General features: G+C 32.9%; 1 protein-coding gene across 1 annotated transcript; it reads right to left on the bottom strand.

Moving 5' to 3' along the window:
- Window positions 1-3,864: 3,864 nt before the first annotated feature.
- LOC148550290 (uncharacterized) lies at window positions 3,865-5,824 on the bottom strand. The gene is made up of 6 exons (XM_088492756.1): window positions 5,798-5,824; window positions 5,511-5,599; window positions 5,345-5,424; window positions 4,960-5,033; window positions 4,264-4,310; window positions 3,865-3,925 (listed from the first exon to the last, which is right to left on the bottom strand). The coding sequence occupies exons 1-6, from the start codon at window positions 5,822-5,824 to the stop codon at window positions 3,865-3,867; spliced, it is 378 nt and encodes a 125-aa protein (XP_088348882.1).
- Between the last annotated feature and the right edge of the window lie 13,671 nt (window positions 5,825-19,495).

Genomic DNA, 19,495 nt, shown 5'->3' with positions numbered 1-19,495 from the left:
AAGGACACTATGTCCCCCTTGGGCCACTCAATACATGAGAGTAATTACATCTTCTAAATAACTAAATTGAGTTAGTCGCCGAAGAGCCTTAGCTCAGGTGGTGTTTTACCCCCTCCCCACCATTAAGGTCTAGAGTTTAAACTCTAGAGATTGCATGTATGTGAAAAGTTTAAATTCTATCTTATTTATACAATAATCTATTGACCAATAAAAAAATGATAAACTCTTTTTACTTGAACTTTTAAATTCCTTTATAGATACTCCTTTCACGCATCCCAAACTCTAGAGGATGCATGTATGTGAAAAGTTTAAATTCTGTCTTATGTATACAATAATCTATTGACCAATAAAAAAATGATAAACTCTTTTTACTTGAACTTTTAAGTTCCTTTATAGATACTCCTTTCACGCATCCGAGTTCCTCAAGTTCCATTTAAACACTCCTTGAACATAAAAGAAAAATGCAACTCAATATTATGTCATTTTCAACATTTTATGATTATTTATTACTTAATAAAAATAAATATGATCAGTATATTTCATTATTCAATTATAAAAGGCACCTATATACATTTATATACATTTAAGTTTTCACCATTATGTGATATATATTCGTATTAAGAATTCCATATTAACCAAGATATATTTTGGATTTGAAGGGAGCAAAATGCCTTATTTGAACAAAAGCATGTTGTTATCTATCTAATCGCCATTTTATCACATTAATTATTTGTATTAACAAAATTTTAAAATTTTTACTGTGCCCTGCTTAGTGCTTAAGTCAGTGAGATTATCCGACACCTTGTCAACTTAAGAAAGATAAGGCATATAAAAAAGTAGTGAATTGAAGGAGCTATTTCTTCTAGAAATTAAATAAGAGCAAGAACACTAGAACAATTAGGTCCTTTTAATTTGACTTCGTTGTCATAGAAACTTTCTCCCTTCTTGTTAGCATGCACCGTGATTGTGATTATTGAACTTACTTTGGCGGTTTCAATAAATAGTAATGTGAATTGATGAGATGCTTCTTTGAAACTTTGGCCAGCAGATGATGATTAGGTAACAGAAAAGAAAATGACATTTATGATCCTTGATCTTCTGTAGTAACAATTTAGTATGTTAGATAATCAATATATAATATTAATGTCAAGCATTTCCTTTAATTAATCACTCAATTAGAAGGCTACAATAATTTGGTTAGCTAGGCTTGTTATTGTGTCATTCATTATTTATCACTTATCTATCAAATTTTTTTAATAAATTAAATATATAAAAAAAATTGTTTGTATCTTTAGATCTTAATAGACCTATTTAAAATTTCAGTCGAATTAAATTTTTTATTTATTAACAGACTTATTAACAAATTTTACGTTAGGTAAACTTTTGAATAGGTCAAACTTATATGTCTAAACAAACCTTTAGTATGTCACAGAAGTATATAAAATGAATAACTACAATACAAGCCTAACCTTTTAACCATAAGTCCTAATCTGACCTCTAAAAGACAGAAATGACAATGTGTGTTTACTCACGGAATCCATGGGTTCAAAACTTAAAAACTTTATGTAGAATTGAGATAAAGATTTAAGATAAATAAATAAAAAGATACATGACTAGTTATATATCTTATATTTTTTTAATCAAAAGTATATTTTTGTTTTAATTTTTCCTAAGTTTTTTTTGAGGTGTTATATTGATTTTTTTAATAACAAAAATTGAGCTTATTTTAAGTTATAAAAACTTTGATATTATACCATAAAATTACTTATCCATAAATTTAAACTATATTTGATAGAAGCATATCTATAGTTATATATCTTATATTTACCATGTCAAACTTTCTTTATGTCATATTTACACATTGTTGAGGTTTACAGGCAGTTATAAACTACTGAAAAAATAAACTGTCGCAATATTCTGATATAGCGACGGTTATGTCAATAATGATTGTTAGAGACTGTCATAAATTTGTTTCTCTACACTTTAAAGGAAGACGGTCATTTAGAATAAGGGTGAGCATAGGTAACGGGTACCTGATTACCCATCCGAACCCTAAACGAACCAATTAAATTGGTTCTGGAACTAACAGGTAATCGGGTTCAATCCGAACCAAACCGATAGCTATTCCTAGTGATTGGTTCGGGTAACAGTTCTGGGGTGCAGAATCCGAACCAACCTGTGAACCCGTTCATATATTAATTAAATAAACATATATATATATATATATATATATATATATATATATATATATATATATATATATATATATATATATGTCTTTGAGTGAGTTTTCCAACTTGTAACCCTAACACAGTAACACTAGCGGCGCCCTCTCACACTCTCAGTCTCTTACTCCATGGAGTAAACAAACCCAGAAACCTTAGCAGAGGCAGAGCTTCCTCAAACCTCACCATTACTCGAACAACCAGCTTCTCCATCGTCTTCTCCATCAGGGGTCAGGCGCATCGTCTTCTCCACCTCGTCCACAGGACCGTCAGGCGCATCATCTTCTCCATTGTCTTCCTGGTAGCGGCAGCGACGCAGCAACCAACTTCCTCTCTGTCGTCGGCGTCTCCGTCGACATCTTCGTTAGCATCGTCGTCTGCGGTTCCTTCTCCAGCAGCCAGCTTCATCTTCGGTCAGCGATTCCCTCTCCAGCAGCCAGCTTCTTCCATGCTCCAGCGTCGTCTTTTCCGGTCACTCGGTCAGGTTAGTGTTAGTCTATAATTTTTGGTTTATGTTATATGTTAAAGTGTTAATTATTTTATTTTCTGTTTAATTTTTGAAATTAAAAATTGTTAGTTCTTGTTGAATAAAGCTCTTGATAACTCTGAAGCAATTCTCTTTGAGACCTAAGATTGGAGTAATATCTGTTGTTCAATGTATTTGGAGTTGAAACATCCAAATTGGTTAGGCTATCACCACTTCCATTTTAGGGACATATTGCTTGCAATGTCTGTAAATAATCTGGGTTCAACGTTAGATCAGAATTGTTTGTGTTGTTGTAATTGAATAATCGATTAAGTGATTAACAATACTTTGCAGTAAGCTCTTCCAATTGTACTAATTAATGAATGTCAAGATATGATAAAATACATGACTTCTCGTATTTTATGAAATAATAATATATTGAGTTTTGATAATAATAAATATCCTAAAAATTAATATTGAACTACAAGAAAAGAAGCTTTCTACCACGCTTTTAAAGCGTGCCGAAAAGTACAAAAAAGCGTGCCGATAGCTTTTTGCCACGCTTTTTGAGCTATTGGCACGCTTTTGAAAGGGTCACATCCGCAAGTGTGCCGGTTGCTCTATCGCCACGTGTTTGTGGATCTATCGGTACGCTTCTTTTGTTGGCACGCTTTCATCTCTTGCTACGCTTGAGAAGCGTACCGAAAAGTGTACATATCATCACGCTTTTGAAGCGTGCCCAAAAGGTTGGTTTTGGGTACACTTCAAAAGCGTACCGATAGGGAACAATAAGGCTACGATTTTAAATGTACCTAGAAATGAACCTATTGCCACGCTTGCGTGGCTGTATCATTATCAAATTTAAAAAAAAAACCTATTGCCACGTTTTAAAAGCGTGGCCATATCCTTATCAAATTAAAAAAAATTGGTATATGCTTTTACATGCACTCTAATACACTCCAAAAATAATAAAAAATATTAACAAAAATATGTAAATGTCATTTAAAAAAATTAATCAATAAAAAGTAATATTACATTAATAGAATTCAAACCAAATTAGCCATGTCATCTCTATACATGCAACGACAATGTACATGAAATTTACAAACATAAACAAAAATGAATTTCTAGGAAGGGAATTAAGAAATGTCATTGAATCACCCCAAGCTTGTACTAGGCCTTCTTTGGATAAAGAAACCAAATGGAAAGCTCCATGATACACTTCACGAATAATCTGCAAGTATGATCATATGAATAACGAAAAACAGAAGGTAAGCAAATTATAAAACATCTTGCCATGATAAATATTAAAGAAAGAAATCATAAAAAAATATATAAGACTTGGAATAAGGGTGTGTCACATCTTCATATTGAAATATGTGACATGCACAAGTTGATCACATGCAATTCGCCACCACTATTCCTGAGAGATAATTCTAAAGATATGCATATAAAATTCCTAGTTCAACCATTTTGTATAATTTTATAACAATCTCTGGAATATCTTGGAATAAGTTGCAAATAGATAGTAACCATAGTAGCCTAGCACGGAGGGAAAGCAACGTGACATACCTATTCCGGAAGCAAATTAGGGTATGAGACGTCCAAGTGCAGGCCAACTGCAACAGCAATATATAGCAAAGGCTCAAGCATCTCTCTATTAATATCAGAAATAAAAATAAGTATGTATAAAAATCACCAATACCAATTTATCCCCAACTTCTATCAATCTTTCAATATCCCTAGAAAAACACCACCAATAACAATAACAGGAAAACAAGTGGATTCTTATCAAGTAGTCACCAAATTCATACTTAACTAAATAGCCACCAAGAGCCACCAACTGTGTATTCCTTAATCAAATAGTCACCAAATTCATACTTAATTAACAAACAAGAAAACAAGTGGATTCTTATCAAGTGAGGATGATGAAGTTATGATAATTCCTTTTATTTTTCAAACATAAAAGAAAAAAATTCTTTCACTACAAACAAAACTCACTTTTAATTTTTCTCAAACGACTATAGAAAGAGCAAATAAAATATAATAACCAAGTTATAAATCAGAAATTGCACAATGAAATAACAAAAAACAAAGAAGGGCAACAAAAGAAATCAAACCATCTAGCTCAAATTGAAAAAAAAAACTTAAGTGAAGCAGTTGCAAATTTTGACCAAATATCTGAGCTCAAGATCCACTAGGAAATTTTATAACTTTTTTTTGGGATTTTCTCAAAACTAAACATGGTAAAGCATTTTTGTGATGTACATGTTCTCTCTGTTCCTGAGGGAAATAGAAAACTCTTCTCATTCCCCCCAACCTGATGTTACTAATGTTAGCAACAAATTGTTAGCAACAAACACAAATGTTAGCAAAATATATGCCAAACAGGGCCCAGCATGTTACTAATGTTAGCAACAAACACATCTGAAAATGAAATTAAGGAAAACCCAAACTGAACCCAGCAAAATATCTGCCAGTTAAAAGGCTAATATTAAACTCCATCCTGTCATACCTGGTCAATGTGTGGTGGAATTTGCTTTATTTCAATTCCAAATTCTTGTTCAATCCTATATTAGCACGAAAGACAGAATGCATAATAAATCTATAGCATATACAGTTGAAATGCATTAACTTAACAGACTGTAAGTTATATACAAATTAAAGCGGTCCCAATAAGTGATAAAGTTAACTGCTAAACCAAGATGCCCAAACCTTCCTGAGCGACCGACCTGTATATCCGTATATGATCCATTAGAACAGGAAATCAGTGTCAAGGTAAATAAATTAGGAAGGGAATGAGGAAAAATCAGTATATCCTATGGAGATAAGTTTCTGAATTCTTGGAAAAATTAAAATTAATAACAACTATAGAAGATTGGAATTCTGGGGACAAAAGCTTATTAGCCTGAAACCAAACAAAAAGCAATGTAAAAGAAGGGATTAGGAACCAACTCTTACTACTAAAGAAACAGAATGAACATACGAAGAGAATATAATTGAAAATTTGTTTGTTCTCATTTAAAAGGATTGTAACTTTTCAAATAGTTTATGCATGTCAACCACTTTTATAAATGAGTAGAAGTTGAGGCAAAAAAGTATTTACCTCATCCATAACATGATTAGTTCCCATCAGTTTGAATCATGGCAACAAAGCCAACATCAACACATATATAATCTAAACTAGGACAAAATCCTAAAAACATGAGAAAAAAATATTATAGTAAAAATTTATGCCCATTGAAGCAAGCTTGTTCCCTGAGAAGTTCATTCAAACTGGCCTTGAACTACAATAAATATGATAGTCCTCTCAATCGAACTCATGGGAATCTAATAGAAAGATAAAGGTAAGAGGAAGAAGTCAAACCTTGAATAACATTGTTATCCTGGTCAATTTTTTCCAATGCAGGAATGCAAAATGCAGCTGTTTTGCCTGTCCCATTTTTATCCCTTGCAAGAATGTCACTACCAGTAAGAGCAATTGGAATGCTTTCTTTTTGGATAGGAGAAGGCCTTTCAAAACCCTTCTCATATATTCCCATGAGCAACTATCGCTTCAAAAAATAATCCTCAAATTCATTTCTTTTAGTTGCTGTCACATCAGGCGAAATAAAATTAAAGCAGATTCAATACCAACACTAGAACATATAACATAGAAATTACCTGCAAATTTTATAACCACAGAACCTTAAGTGGCTTACCCATAAATGGGTATCATTAATTATGCCTTTCAAGTGGATATTAGAAACGTGTAAATATGAAAAAACTAAATCACACTGCAACAGAAAATCTAGCCCTTAAATTTTGTAAATGCCAATGATTCTACTGGTTAATTAAGATCAGTTTATCTCAATTTCTCAGCAATTTAAATAAATTAGTTAAAGCAGTTTGTATAGTGAAAACAGTGAACTGAATGCCTAATAGAGAGTAGGAATTATGATATTAAAAATGACATCGGTAAATAAAAAAAGAAGCTAGTTAAATTCTATGACCAAAACTTCAAAAAAACATTTCATTATAAATGCACTGATATTATTTTCAATTTAATCCACCCCCTCTTAGTGAAGATCAAGACTGATGTTGATCCTAGAAACTTTTTCAGGAATGAACAAAGCATCCCCACCAATCCAAGTAAGCACCTTAGGCAAACTATTTTAGTGTATCCACTGTCACATTAATACTTTTTTTTTTTAAAGAAAACTTTGATAATTTGATATTTGATCATCTATTAGCCCCAAGTATATATAGGTTGTAGGACTCATGTTTGAACGTATTGTCTTGCAGGTGGTGGTACATCATTTAACCGCAGCCTAGGTAGAAAACTCATAGTAAAGGGGATAGGGTTACTCATCCTAGAACTCTTTATTATAAGATTATTGTACTTTGTTTAATAAGCATACATGGCCAATTTGCCCTTTGAATAATTGATCTAGCTTTATTGTAAATAGATAATGTAGATTGAAAATTCTATTTAATAAATTTATTATTTTTATTATTTAATTTCAATTTTCTTTTATAAATTTATAAAATTAGAAAAGACTGAATGAGAATAAAAAATAAAAATACAAACCAAATTTACCCTTAATTTTCTCAAAATGATTGTTTATTTGCTAAAAATCTATGATTAAATTTTTTATATATTAATAAGGTTGTGTACAAGTTTATAATTAAAAGAGTACATATGTCCACTATAAAAGAATTGCAGCACATAATATGAAAATCAACACACAAAACAGGACAAATTAAAACAACAACCCTCCAACACTTAGCTATTAGCTGACACCAAAAGACACTATCAATATTAGCAGACGAATAATGACAATAATAACAACAAATGAATAATAATCTAAATGATCCAATTTTAGCATTAACAAATCAAAGCATTAAAGGTTGAATTTCAGCAACTGCAAATAATATCAATTTAAAATATCAAATATCGATGTTTAAGAGAGAAAGAAAAAAGAGGTTGAGTGAATTGGTTGTTGAAGTAAGGTATAGAGAGTGAGAGGTTACCATGTATTCGGCGCAGGGGTAACCGGCGGGGAGAGTGAGCTCATCGTAGAGAGTGGGCTGTGGTTCGGATTTGCCACCATCGTCAAAGCAGTTAACGGAATCTCCGAAAAGTGCAGCGACGGTTACGGAAATGGCTGCCAGTGCTGCCAACAACCTCCGCGCCATGCTAGAAATTCAACACATGCACATTATTCCATACCATTCATTTAAGAATCTCAACACATGCACACAAACATCGTTTCTGTCAAAACACATACCAAATTTTTTCACATTTGATGATAAATTTGAGTTATCAAAAAGATAAATACTAAAGGTAAATGCTCAAATTGGTAACTCAAAAAAAAATACTAGACATAAAATTAGTCCTTATCATAAATTCAAGCACTAAATTCATTTCCATATATATCACCAATTTGAGGGAAAAATGCAATCTTCCTAAGTTCGTCAGAACATAACATGTATCGTTTTGAGTATATATTCGAAAATTTTACTCCAAAAACAAGTTGATATAATCACAAAGCTCCATTTCCATTTTCAATTAACCCTAGCTTTTAAGAAATGTTTTGATTCGAGGGAAATAGGTGAAACTCACGGAAAGTAAAGGATTGAAAGAAAGAACAGAAGAGAGCTTTGGACGAGTAAGGATTCGATTGCAGACAGAGCTCCATGATTTGCTGACGCAAGCAGTGAAAGCGAACCAACGAGCCGGAGCCTCGCCAGAATCACTACAACAAATAAGGCTTTTCGCAACGGTCAAAAACCGTTGCCGTAGATTGAAAAACCGTTCCTTAAACTTTAGGCAACGCTTTGGCAACGGTTTTTGACATGTGGTATATGCGGCCGTTGCCAATGCTCAAAGGCAACGGTTTTTTACCTAAGGCAACGGTAACCAAAAAACCATTGCCAAAGTTACTGGTATAGGCAAGGGTTTTTAAAAAAAATTTTAAACAACGGTTTCAAACCGTTACTCGAGAAGCAACGGTTTTAAACCGTTCTTTTTCATGATACAACGGTTTAAAATCGTACCTGGATAGGCAACGATTTTAAACTGTGGTAGTTTTGTTATCCACAACAGCAACGGTTTTAAAGCATTATCGTTGGTGTCATTTTTTGATAACGGTTTTTGTACCGTTGCCATTTTATAGTTGTCTAAGACAACGGTTTAAAAGCGTTACTATTGATTTTTTGGCAACGGTTTTAAAACCATTGCCATTTTATAGTCATCTAACACAACGATTTTAAAGCGTTACCGTTGGTGTCATTTTTTGGCAACGGTTTTAACACCGTTGTCCTTTGTAACTTTTGACAACGATTTTTTGTAATATATAATTCTTTATTTACAATAGTAGTTTTCTCGTGAATGAAATTAATTTCATTTTTTTAATTATTTAAAGTCAATAAATAATCTAAACTATTTAAATAAAGTCACTAAAGAAAAATAATTGAACATTTTCCATCAAATTTGACTTATAAAAATTGTTGTAAGATCCACAATCACATTCAAAATACCACAATACTATCATGACAACCTCGAACTATATCATCTAATGTTGCAAAAAATATAACAAAGAAGAGTTGAAATAGCTAAGTAGCAAATAGATTTATTATCATGTCCACAAGTTCGATTTCCCCTTCAACATAGTTTTCCTGTAAAAAAAGAAAAAAAAATCAAATATAAAACTACACATCTTTAATACTAATAATGTCTACTAAAAATGTTTGAGAGAGAGAGAGAGGAGAAACATATATATCATAACATTCTTCTATTTAGATACACAAAACAATTAAATCAACATCAACATAATCAACCATTATTTAAGATATGATAACATATAGAAACTTTAACAATAAATAATACCTCCTCATGCGCATGATTGTTCGGATTGCCTAAAGTGCTTCCTAGTTGAGCAGCTAACATCTCAAGGTCCACTCCTGAACTTTTTTGTTGCAGCATCATCTTAACAAGTGATTTTAGTTCATCTACTTCTTTTTGCATCACATCAACTTTACCCTCTAATGATGCTTTCTCAGCTGCATGTTGCTACTTAAGGGTGGCAATTTCTTCATTTTTCTTCAACAAAGTTGGTGTGGTAACTCTTCCGTGATATCGCACTCTCCCTGCCTTCTCTTTCCCAAATATGGATTGGAAAGCTCTAATTGCTGATTATTTAGACTTTTTATTCTCAGCTTGCAGATGTGCCTATATTAATGTGAAAAAATAATAATTAAAAAAAGAGTAACTACACACTTGGACTCATATGAACTCACTAAAATCAACCCATATGAACTCACTAAAATCAAATCAGCACTAATAAAACAGCTCATAATAAGGCCATCATCATCATTGCTCAATCAAAACAAGGCATGAAATCAGCCATTAACAAGGATAAAGCGGCACTATACAATTTGAAACAGTAATGCAACAACCATCATTTGTTAATTAAAATGGCTCAGAAAACCATTCATAAAAGGCATCAGCAGCAACCAAAAAGTTCAACCTAAATTCACTACTATTCAGATAAAACTTCCTAACCACTTATAATCCACTAAGCATGCGTAACTAAACTGACTAATTTACAAAAACTGAACAAACTAATTAAACTAAGAAAATGTAAATAGGAAAAAAAATTGAGAACCTGCCAAAAGTTTACCTTTCAAAGTATTATCTATGTTCTCAGCCTCAGTTGGATTAATATAATCCTTGTCCTGCTCCTCTATAATATCTCCTTCATTCTCATCCAATTGCTCTTCACCATCAGGTTCATTGTTAAGTTTAAGAAAAGTATCAATCGGCATTGAAGCAAATTGACGTGTTTTTCCCTTCTTAGTTGGCCTTTCTTGCAAGCTGCCACACTCTTCAACATCATCTTCAATTGTGGTCTCTTTTCTCTTCAAATCTTGACTCATTCTAGAATCTACTTCTCTAGTATTCTTGTGAGCCACAGCAGTAGATTTAGAAGGAAGTTCTTTTTCTTGTCTACATGTTGATCCTTGTGAGTGAGTCATACTTGCTTCCATCTGTACTTTACTTTTCTTCAAATTCTGCCCTTTTTCTTTTGCAACTTTTGGTTTTTCTACAAAATTCTGCTTATCATTTGCTTGGACACCATTTTTTCTTAACTTCTGCTCCCTTTCCCTATCACTAAGGATTTTTATCCTCTTAAGTAGTGGTGGTGGTTGATGTTGCTGTTGACCAGAAGACATCTTTTCTTGCTTAACTTCCATATTTTTGAAGAACTTTGCACACAATTCAACACTTGACTTTGAATATATCTCATGTTCAATAATTTTTTTGAACATTTTCTGAAAAAGGAAATAAGATAACAAGATTAGTATACATAAAAAAATCGGGTAACATAATAGTTAAAAACCAAATCACATATTAAAAGAACCAAGAATCTATAAGAAATGCACCTGTTCATAAACAATTACACCAAAAATAAAAGTAAAAAAATTATTCTATATTGAGAAGAGAAATCTCTTTAAAGATCAGAATCATTATATTCTATGTTCATGAGACTAACAATTTGTATCTAACAAATTATGCTAAGAAGCTTCAGCAATCAATTAATCACTAAATATTCTTAACAATTAAATGTTCAAACAAATTTAAAAAGATAATATATTAAATGATTCACCTGTAGTGTAACTCAATGTCTAAGGTAGTCGCAGCTACAGAGAGACCCACTATTTGATTCCCTTTTTCTGGTTTTAAAGAGACAAACTATAACAGCAACAAAGAATAAAAATATAAGTAATTCATAACCAGATTTTTTAACAAAAAATTCACTTTTAAAACCAGTTTTTAAAAATCTTATTTTTCAAAAGTGATATATAACTAAAAAATCAAACAGTACCCAACTAGCCAAAATTGGGTTAATAAATTAAAACAAAAAACCATAGCTAAGCCGCTAAGCATATCTCTATAATTTAATAGCACAATGAATCAAAGACGAAAAAGAAAATACTTCAACTGCATTGCATGCATATAGCAGATGGTGGCACAGCAGAGGTGTCATTACCCATAGATTTTATATGCAAACTGATGAGCGGATAATTTATACGCTTTTTGGCATTATTTTTAGTATCTTTTTAGTATATTTTAATTAGTTTTTATTATATTTTTATTAGTTTTTAAATAAAAATTACATTTCTGGATTTTACTATGAGTTTGTGTATTTTTCTGTGATTTCAGGTATTTTCTGGTTGAAATTGAGGGATCTGAGCAAAAATCTGATTCAGAGGCTGAAAAAGGACTGCAGATGCTGTTGGATTCTGACCTCCATGCACTCAAAGTAGATTTTCTGGAGCTACAGAAGCCCACTTGGCGCGCTCTCAATTGCGTTGGAAAGTAGACATCTTGGGCTTTCCAGCAATATATAATAGTCCATACTTTGCCTAAGATTTGATGGCCCAAACTGGCGTTCCAAGTCAGCATAGAAATTCTGGCGTCAAAACGCCAGAACTGGCATAAAAGCTGGAGTTAAACGCCCAAACTAGCACAAAAGCTGGCGTTTAACTCCAAGAAAAGTCTCTACATGTGAAAGCTTCAATGCTCAGTCCAAGCACACACCAAGTGGGCCCGAAAGAAGATTTCTGCATTAATTACTTATTTCTGTAACCCTAGGCTACCAGTTCTCTATAAATAGGACCTTTTGCTATTGTATTTGCATCGATCTTTGATTAGTCTTATGCTATCTTAGACCTTTATGGGGGCTAGCCATTCGGCCATGCCTGGACCTTTTGTTCTTATGTATTCTCAACGGTGGAGTTTCTACACACCATAGATTAAGGTGTGGAGCTCTGCTGTTCTTCATGAATTAATGCAAAGTACTATTGTTTTTCTATTCAACTCAAGTCTATTTCTTCTCCAAGATATTCATTCGCACCCAAGAACATGATGAATGTGATGATTATGTGACACTCATCACCATTCTCACCTATGAACGCGTGCCTGACAACCACTTCCGTTCTACATGCAAACAAGCTTAAATGTGTATCTCTTGGGTTTCTAATCTAAGATTAGAACCTTCGTGGTATGGGCTAGAATTATTGGTGGCCATTCCTGAGATCCGGAACGTCTAAACCTTGTCTGTGGTATTCTGAGTAGGATCTGGGAAGGGATGACTGTGACGAGCTTCAAACTCGCGAGTGTTGGGCGTGTGACAGACGCAAAAGGATCAATGGATCCTATTCCAACATGATCGAGAACCGACAGATGATTAGCCGTGCGGTGACAGCGTGCGTAGAACATTTTCACTGAGAGGACGGGAAGTAGCCATTGACAACGGTGATGCCCAACATAAAGCTTGCCATGGAAAAGAGTATGAATGATTGGAAGAAGGCAATAGGAAAGCAGAGGTTCAGGAGGAACAAAGCATCTTCATACGCTTATCTGAAATTCCTACCAATGAATTACATAAGTATCTCTATCTCTATCTTTATTTTATGTTTTATTTATCTTTAATTATCAATCCTCCATAACCATTTGAATCTGCCTGACTGAGATTTACAAGATGACCATAGCTTGCTTCAAGCCGACAGTCTCCGTGGGATCGACCCTTACTCACGTAAGGTATTACTTGGACGACCCAGTGCAGTTGCTGGTTAGTTGTGCGGAATTGTGACAAAGTGTGATTCACGTTTGAGAGCTCCAAGTCTTTGGTGCCATTGTTGATGATCACAATTTCGTGCACCACAAACCTACTAAACAGCCATTGGATAGAGATAAACAAAGATGCAAAACATAAACATAAACAATAGAATTATCAAAATCCAGTCTTTTAAGAAAACAAGACTTTTTAGCTCCCACCCAAACAATACAAATCACAGTATGTGTTAAAAATTGCAACTGCCCAACATTATATAAATTTGCTTGTATTGCTACCCGAACAGGGTCACAACGACACACTGGTTGGCAATAGAGTTACCTCAGTTATCCCAAAAGAAAATTTATGTACTAAAAAATGGATAAGCAGTTAAGCACAATAGAAAGAAGGAAACTATTACTAACAGTTTAGATTTGTTTTCAATAACTAATTAGAGTAATCAACCACTTAACTGTATTCATGGAATTGATTCAGTTGACTCTAATAAAATTTTCTCACTATTGAGTTCGTTAAAAATTCTGCTTCTTGTATGTAAGAGTAGAAAAACCTGTTAGAACCAACTGAACCAATCTCATGAATACGATTAAGCTGTTGAATACTTCAATTAATTAAAAACAAATTTAAAGTCACATCCTCCTGTACACAGAAACTCAGAACAACATTCAAACCAGAACAGAAACTCAGTCAACATTCAACACCTTTCTTGCTCATGTTCACAAACATCACCACTTTCAGAGAATACCCAACAACCAATCAAGCCCTAACTAAGCAACAGAAAATACCACAGAAAATACCCAACAGCCAATCAAGCCCTAACTAAGCAACAAAAAATCAAAGAAGAAGAACACTTACCACAGATGACAATCCACAAACGGCCGATGCAGTGAAGCAGCAGCAGCAAAGCAGAAGCAGCGAAGCACAACCCAGTGAAGCAGAAGTAGCAAAGCAGAACAAGGGAGAAGCAGTGAAGCAGAAGACGCAAGGACGCCGTGGAGAACGGAGAAGCACTGAAGTCGCGGAGAGGGGAGAAGCAACGACGCCGCGGAGAGGAGAGACTCAGTGATGCCGGGAAGGAGGAGGCAGCGACGATTTTGGGAAGGATGCAGCGACGATGATGGCGCGACGATGGTGAGTTTCGATTTAGGGCTTCCTGGTGACTTGCGATGATGGTGCGATTTCAGACTTCCTGGTGAACTGCGGTTCGATGACGTCTCTGATTCTGAAGGCGTGGGTTAGGGCGGTGGAGGGAGGAAGAGTAGCGTTCTTCCCCCTTGGTTTCGAAGAGAAGAGGAAGAGCGCGCGTCTGTTCTGCTTTCTTATATGCTTAGTGAGAAAATAAACAATAGATATTTAATATATTTATTCTAAAATTATTTTAATTTTATTTTTTTATATTAATATTTGTTATATATTTATAATAAAAATAAATAATATTTATTATAAAATTTTTTTAACGTTATGCTTTCAAAATATAATATTTTTTATATATCTATAATAATAATATATAATATTTATTATAAATTTATTTTAATTTTAACTTTTTAAAATAATATTTGTTATTTATTTATAACAATAGTTTTTGAGTATTTTATAAATTCAGTATTTATAGAAAAATAGTTTAAATTTATATAATTATCTGAAATTATTTTTATTGGTATTGTTTAATTTGTATAATTATTTAAATAATATTAGAAAATGGTTATTTCATAAACAATTGTTGTAATGATTGTAAAACCGTTCTTTAAAATAGTCAAAGAGAATGGTTTTATTTTGTTACTATAGTGTAATGAAAAAATGTACTTCAAGAGCAACACTGTAAAAATCGTTGTCTAAGACCATCTAATAGAATGGTTTTAGAGTGTTGCATTTCGACAACGATTTTAATGCGTTTCTTTTGTACAATTCTTTAAACAACAAAAAAAACCATTGCTTAAAAATAATTCATGGTAACGGTTATAAAACCGTTCTTTAAAATAGTCAAAGAGAACGATTTTAATTTGTTGCTATAAAATAATGACAAATTGAATTCAACAGTAACACTACAAAAAATCGTTGTCTAAAACTATCTAAGAGAACGGTTTTAAGGCGTTGCAAAATTTGACGTTGCTAAAGGCCATATTTGTTGTAGTGAATGTTCTGGAGAAGGTCCTCGTTCACCAAACCGAAACTTCCACCGTTCCTAGTGACCATGAAAATCAAAACCAAAATTCAAATTCAAGAGCAAATAATCAGATCAAAGAAAAATTTGACCAAATAATTTACCTAAGGCTGCATTCTAAATGCAGAGATAGAAACAGAGAGGTTGGAGAGAGATGACAAACAGCAAAGAGGGTAGGGGAGGCGAAAACAACAGAGAGTGAAGTGGAGCACACAAGGAGCGAAGGCGGTAGAGCACATGAGAAGAGACGATAGAGGAAGGGGGCAGAGACTGCCGGCGCAGAGGAAGGAAAGGTGACCTCCGTTGGCTAACCGACGCGGTGAGTAGTGAGCGTCGAGGGAGAGCGAGCGCAGCAGAAACGGGTTAGGGGAGACAACGGAGGGAGCCTCGACAGATGAGAGAGTGCAAGCGCCATAGATGAGCTCTGTTTGAGTGTTAGGGTTTTCAGAGCGTTAATGTGTAATAGGGGAGAAGAGTAGAAGTCTGATGAGTTAGTGACTTAGGGTAGCACGTTTGGGAGGGAGTTTCTTTTTTTTTAGTGGAACCTTTTCAGCATGCTTTTCTAAGGTGCCAATAGAGTTATTAGAAATGGGTACGCTTTAAAAACGTGCCAAGATAAAAAAAAAATTCGCCACGCTTTAAAAGTGTCTCTGTTTTTCTCTATGGCCACGCTTTTTAAGCGTGACAAGAAAAAGCGTGGCTAAATCCCTAATTAATTGCCACCCTTATAAAAGCGTGGCAAAAAAAAGCATGCCCAAATCCCTAATCAATTGCCACCCTCATAAAAGTGTGGCAAGAAAAAAGCGTGGCCATAGGCCTTTTTTCTTATAGCGATATACTTTTATAAAGTATTTGGTATTTAACATGTTTGGATTATTTCAATTGATGTTATATGTTTATTGTATTTGTTGAATTTTTAAGATTAAAATTTCGTTTTCTTTTTTTTTTTTTTGAATTTCTGTTTTATCTGGTACCTAATTAGCCGAACCGAACTAATCCATTCTTAATCGGATTGGTTTGCTGGTTTGGGTACATGCACAAAAAAACGCAAATCCAAACCAAAGCGAACCAATTATATTTTAATTGGTTCGATTCTAATTTCATCTTGAACCCGAACCAACCCGACCCGTGCTCACCCCTAATTTAGAAGCTGATAATTCGTTTAGCGACAATTTTAAACGGTAGAAACTACTGCAAATCGCTAAAAAAAAAAAAAACTACTGCCGTTTTCCATGCTCTTTGTAGTAATATATTGTGCTAATTAATTTAACTAGATATTTTGAATTCAAATGAAATTGACACAAAAAAATAAACAAAATTCTAAGTGAATATGCACAAACAGTGAAGAGCTGTTACACGTTGAAAAAGAATATATTTTCTTAAATAATGATCCGAAAGACTCTCTTAATTTTTAAATAAGAAAATTTTTATTTTTTTTAAGTGATCAAGAGAAAATTACATTATCTTTTTATTTTTTTCTGTTGAAATAAAAAAGATAATTTGAATTAACTATGATAAATACGGTATATCATTGTGTGCATTATATATATATTGTTGAACCACATTGGGGCTAGCAGGGTTGATTTGATTATATTAATCTTCAATTAACTAAAAGCAGAGATTCGTTACAGACTACTTAATCAAACTTAATATATTCAACAATGAGGAAAGTTTCAACGTGGTTCACTTTCTAATGGTCAAAAAGCAACAAAGCAAACCAGCCAATAGGGGGAGAAAAATCTTGTAATAAAAATTCCAAACCTTAAACTTTCTAATTTTCCAAAGGACACTCGATGGAGAGCATGCTAATTTGTTTAATTAGGAAGATGTTTTAACAATGGAAGCTATGGAGCAGAATCCCAAGACCCAACAAATTCATTTGACTAATTAGCCATGCATGTTTGTCAAATCTTATAAAAAGATACTCACTCATAGTCTCACTTAAAAGTCACACAACATGTTTTAGGGTATGTTTGGGGCATTTTTTCTTTTTAATAAGACAATAAAATTATATTTTAAACTCTTCTTTTCTGTATAATAGCTTTCTTTTTTTGACTTTCTTAACAAGATCAAAATTAATTTTTGGTATTTTACATTTTAATATTTGTTTATTCTTAAGAGGTGCTCATAGTTATATATTTGGTACAACCGTACAAGTAGTATAGCATGCAAATTAAATAATAAAAATAAATACTCATTGTTTTAATTTTATTAGTATAATTATTTTATAAATACGAACACACATTCCAATTCTTTATTAGCAGGTTAAATACTTCACCTAATACAATTCTTTTAGAACACAAAATACGACTTTGTTTAGATGGAGCCTGCGTTTTCTGTTAAGCTTTCTTTATAGCCTACACCTTGAGCAATAAATATTAAAGATTAATTAAGCCGAGGACTTTCTCTATTAAAGTATTAATCTCAATATATTTTCAGAACCATACTTTGCCAGCTAATCATGAGTATTCCTAATATAAGTCTATTATATATATTTGATTTCTCATGCTATTTCCTCGTCCAACAAATTAAAGATTAATTCGTTATAAATTTAAATTTTATTTAAAATTTTTTATTAATTAATAAATTATTTTATATATATAAAATAAAATTTAAATTTTTTAATTTTTTTAAATAGACGAATAAACTAATTCTTTGATTAACTCAAGTTGGTTAGACTATATACCTTCCCGTCGTTTTCTTTTTTTCGGTGGATTTTACTATCGTTATCTAGCTATATTCTTTTTCATGCGCGTACAACTATTACAATATCATCCCTGAAATATGGAGGGTATAATAAGTTTGTCATGAATTAAAACACATACATTTAATATACTGAATTACTGATGATGAGTTTAACCATAATTTTGTAAAAAGGTGTGTGAAATATTCTATAATTTTTTTTATGATTAGAGATATAATTATTTATGTATTTTTTTTATTAATTTAGATTTTTATAAAAAATAATTATAATATAATATCAAAATTTTTATAACAAAAAAATTTAGAATTTTATTCATGTTAATTAAAAAAAAATTAATATATGACAATAAAAAGAGAGAAAAAGGAGATTGTTCATGCACAGACTTAAATAATTTTTTATTTTGGTTCCTGAAATTCATGCGATTACTCAATTTGGTCTCCAAAATTTAAAATTACCTATACTAATTTTTCATATTTAAATTCGGGCACTAATATAGTTCTTCGACTCTTTCCGGCGTTGACTAGGCAAACGGAGTGCTAAGATGACACCTTCCCTGCCATGCTGGATGATGAGTAAACGACGCTGTTTATCCTTGGAGTCCAAACAAGTCAAAAATGAAGAATAGTGGAAGTAGAGAAGAAGAAGAATACTTTATTTTAAGGTTCACAATGACTTATAATGACTAATAATACAAAATATTAAGGTTTACAATACTTAAATTCTACATAAGAATAGCCATCATCCATCACTAATAACACAAAATATTAATTGTGTATGATGACCGGGCCACCGGGCTGAGTTCGGGTGACCCGAGCTATGGCTCGGACCCGACCCAAAATAATGACCGGGTCTATTTTTGAGACCCTTACCTGGCCATAGACCCGGTGAAATCACACCAAATTAGCCCCTAAAAGGTTTGGGGCCGGGCCGGGCCGGGCCGGACCATGAACACCCCTAGAGTAAACGACGTTGTTTACCCTTAGCACCCAAACAAGTCAGAAATGTTGTTGCTTTATATATGAAGGGAGAAAAAACAATAGAGTGTTTTACGTTTAAAATGCATAAGACTCTAGACTAATGCATAATATTGTGTTATTTGTATTGATTTAAATATTTTGTGTTATTAGACAATATTAGTATTGATTGTGGTTGTGCTTTAATTTTAGGGAAGGGTTGGTTCTTGTTATATTTTTCTAAGTGAATTTTACTATGTCAAATAATGGTTGGAGTTTTGGAAATTTGGATATTTTCACATGTTAGCTTACAAGAAGGTAATGTTAACGGCCCGGTTTTTACCCGGTATAATCGTGACCCGAAAAT

The sequence above is a fragment of the Arachis ipaensis genome, chromosome B7, assembly GCF_059453495.1.
Source record: "Arachis ipaensis isolate K30076 ecotype BB chromosome B7, ASM5945349v1, whole genome shotgun sequence".
NCBI classification, from domain to species: domain Eukaryota; kingdom Viridiplantae; phylum Streptophyta; class Magnoliopsida; order Fabales; family Fabaceae; genus Arachis; species Arachis ipaensis.
This window is presented reverse-complemented; position numbering and strand designations above follow the sequence as displayed.

Bases quoted from the DNA above. Each gene is read 5' to 3' on its own strand.
- LOC148550290 (XM_088492756.1), bottom strand. From the start codon at position 5,824: ATGGGAACTAATCATGTTATGGATGAG. The intron at 5,600-5,797 runs GTAAATACTTTT...GTTTGGTTTCAG, and splicing joins CTAATCATGTTATGGATGAG to GCTAATAAGCTTTTGTCCCC. The intron at 5,425-5,510 runs GATATACTGATT...TACGGATATACA, and splicing joins TCAGAAACTTATCTCCATAG to GGTCGGTCGCTCAGGAAGGT.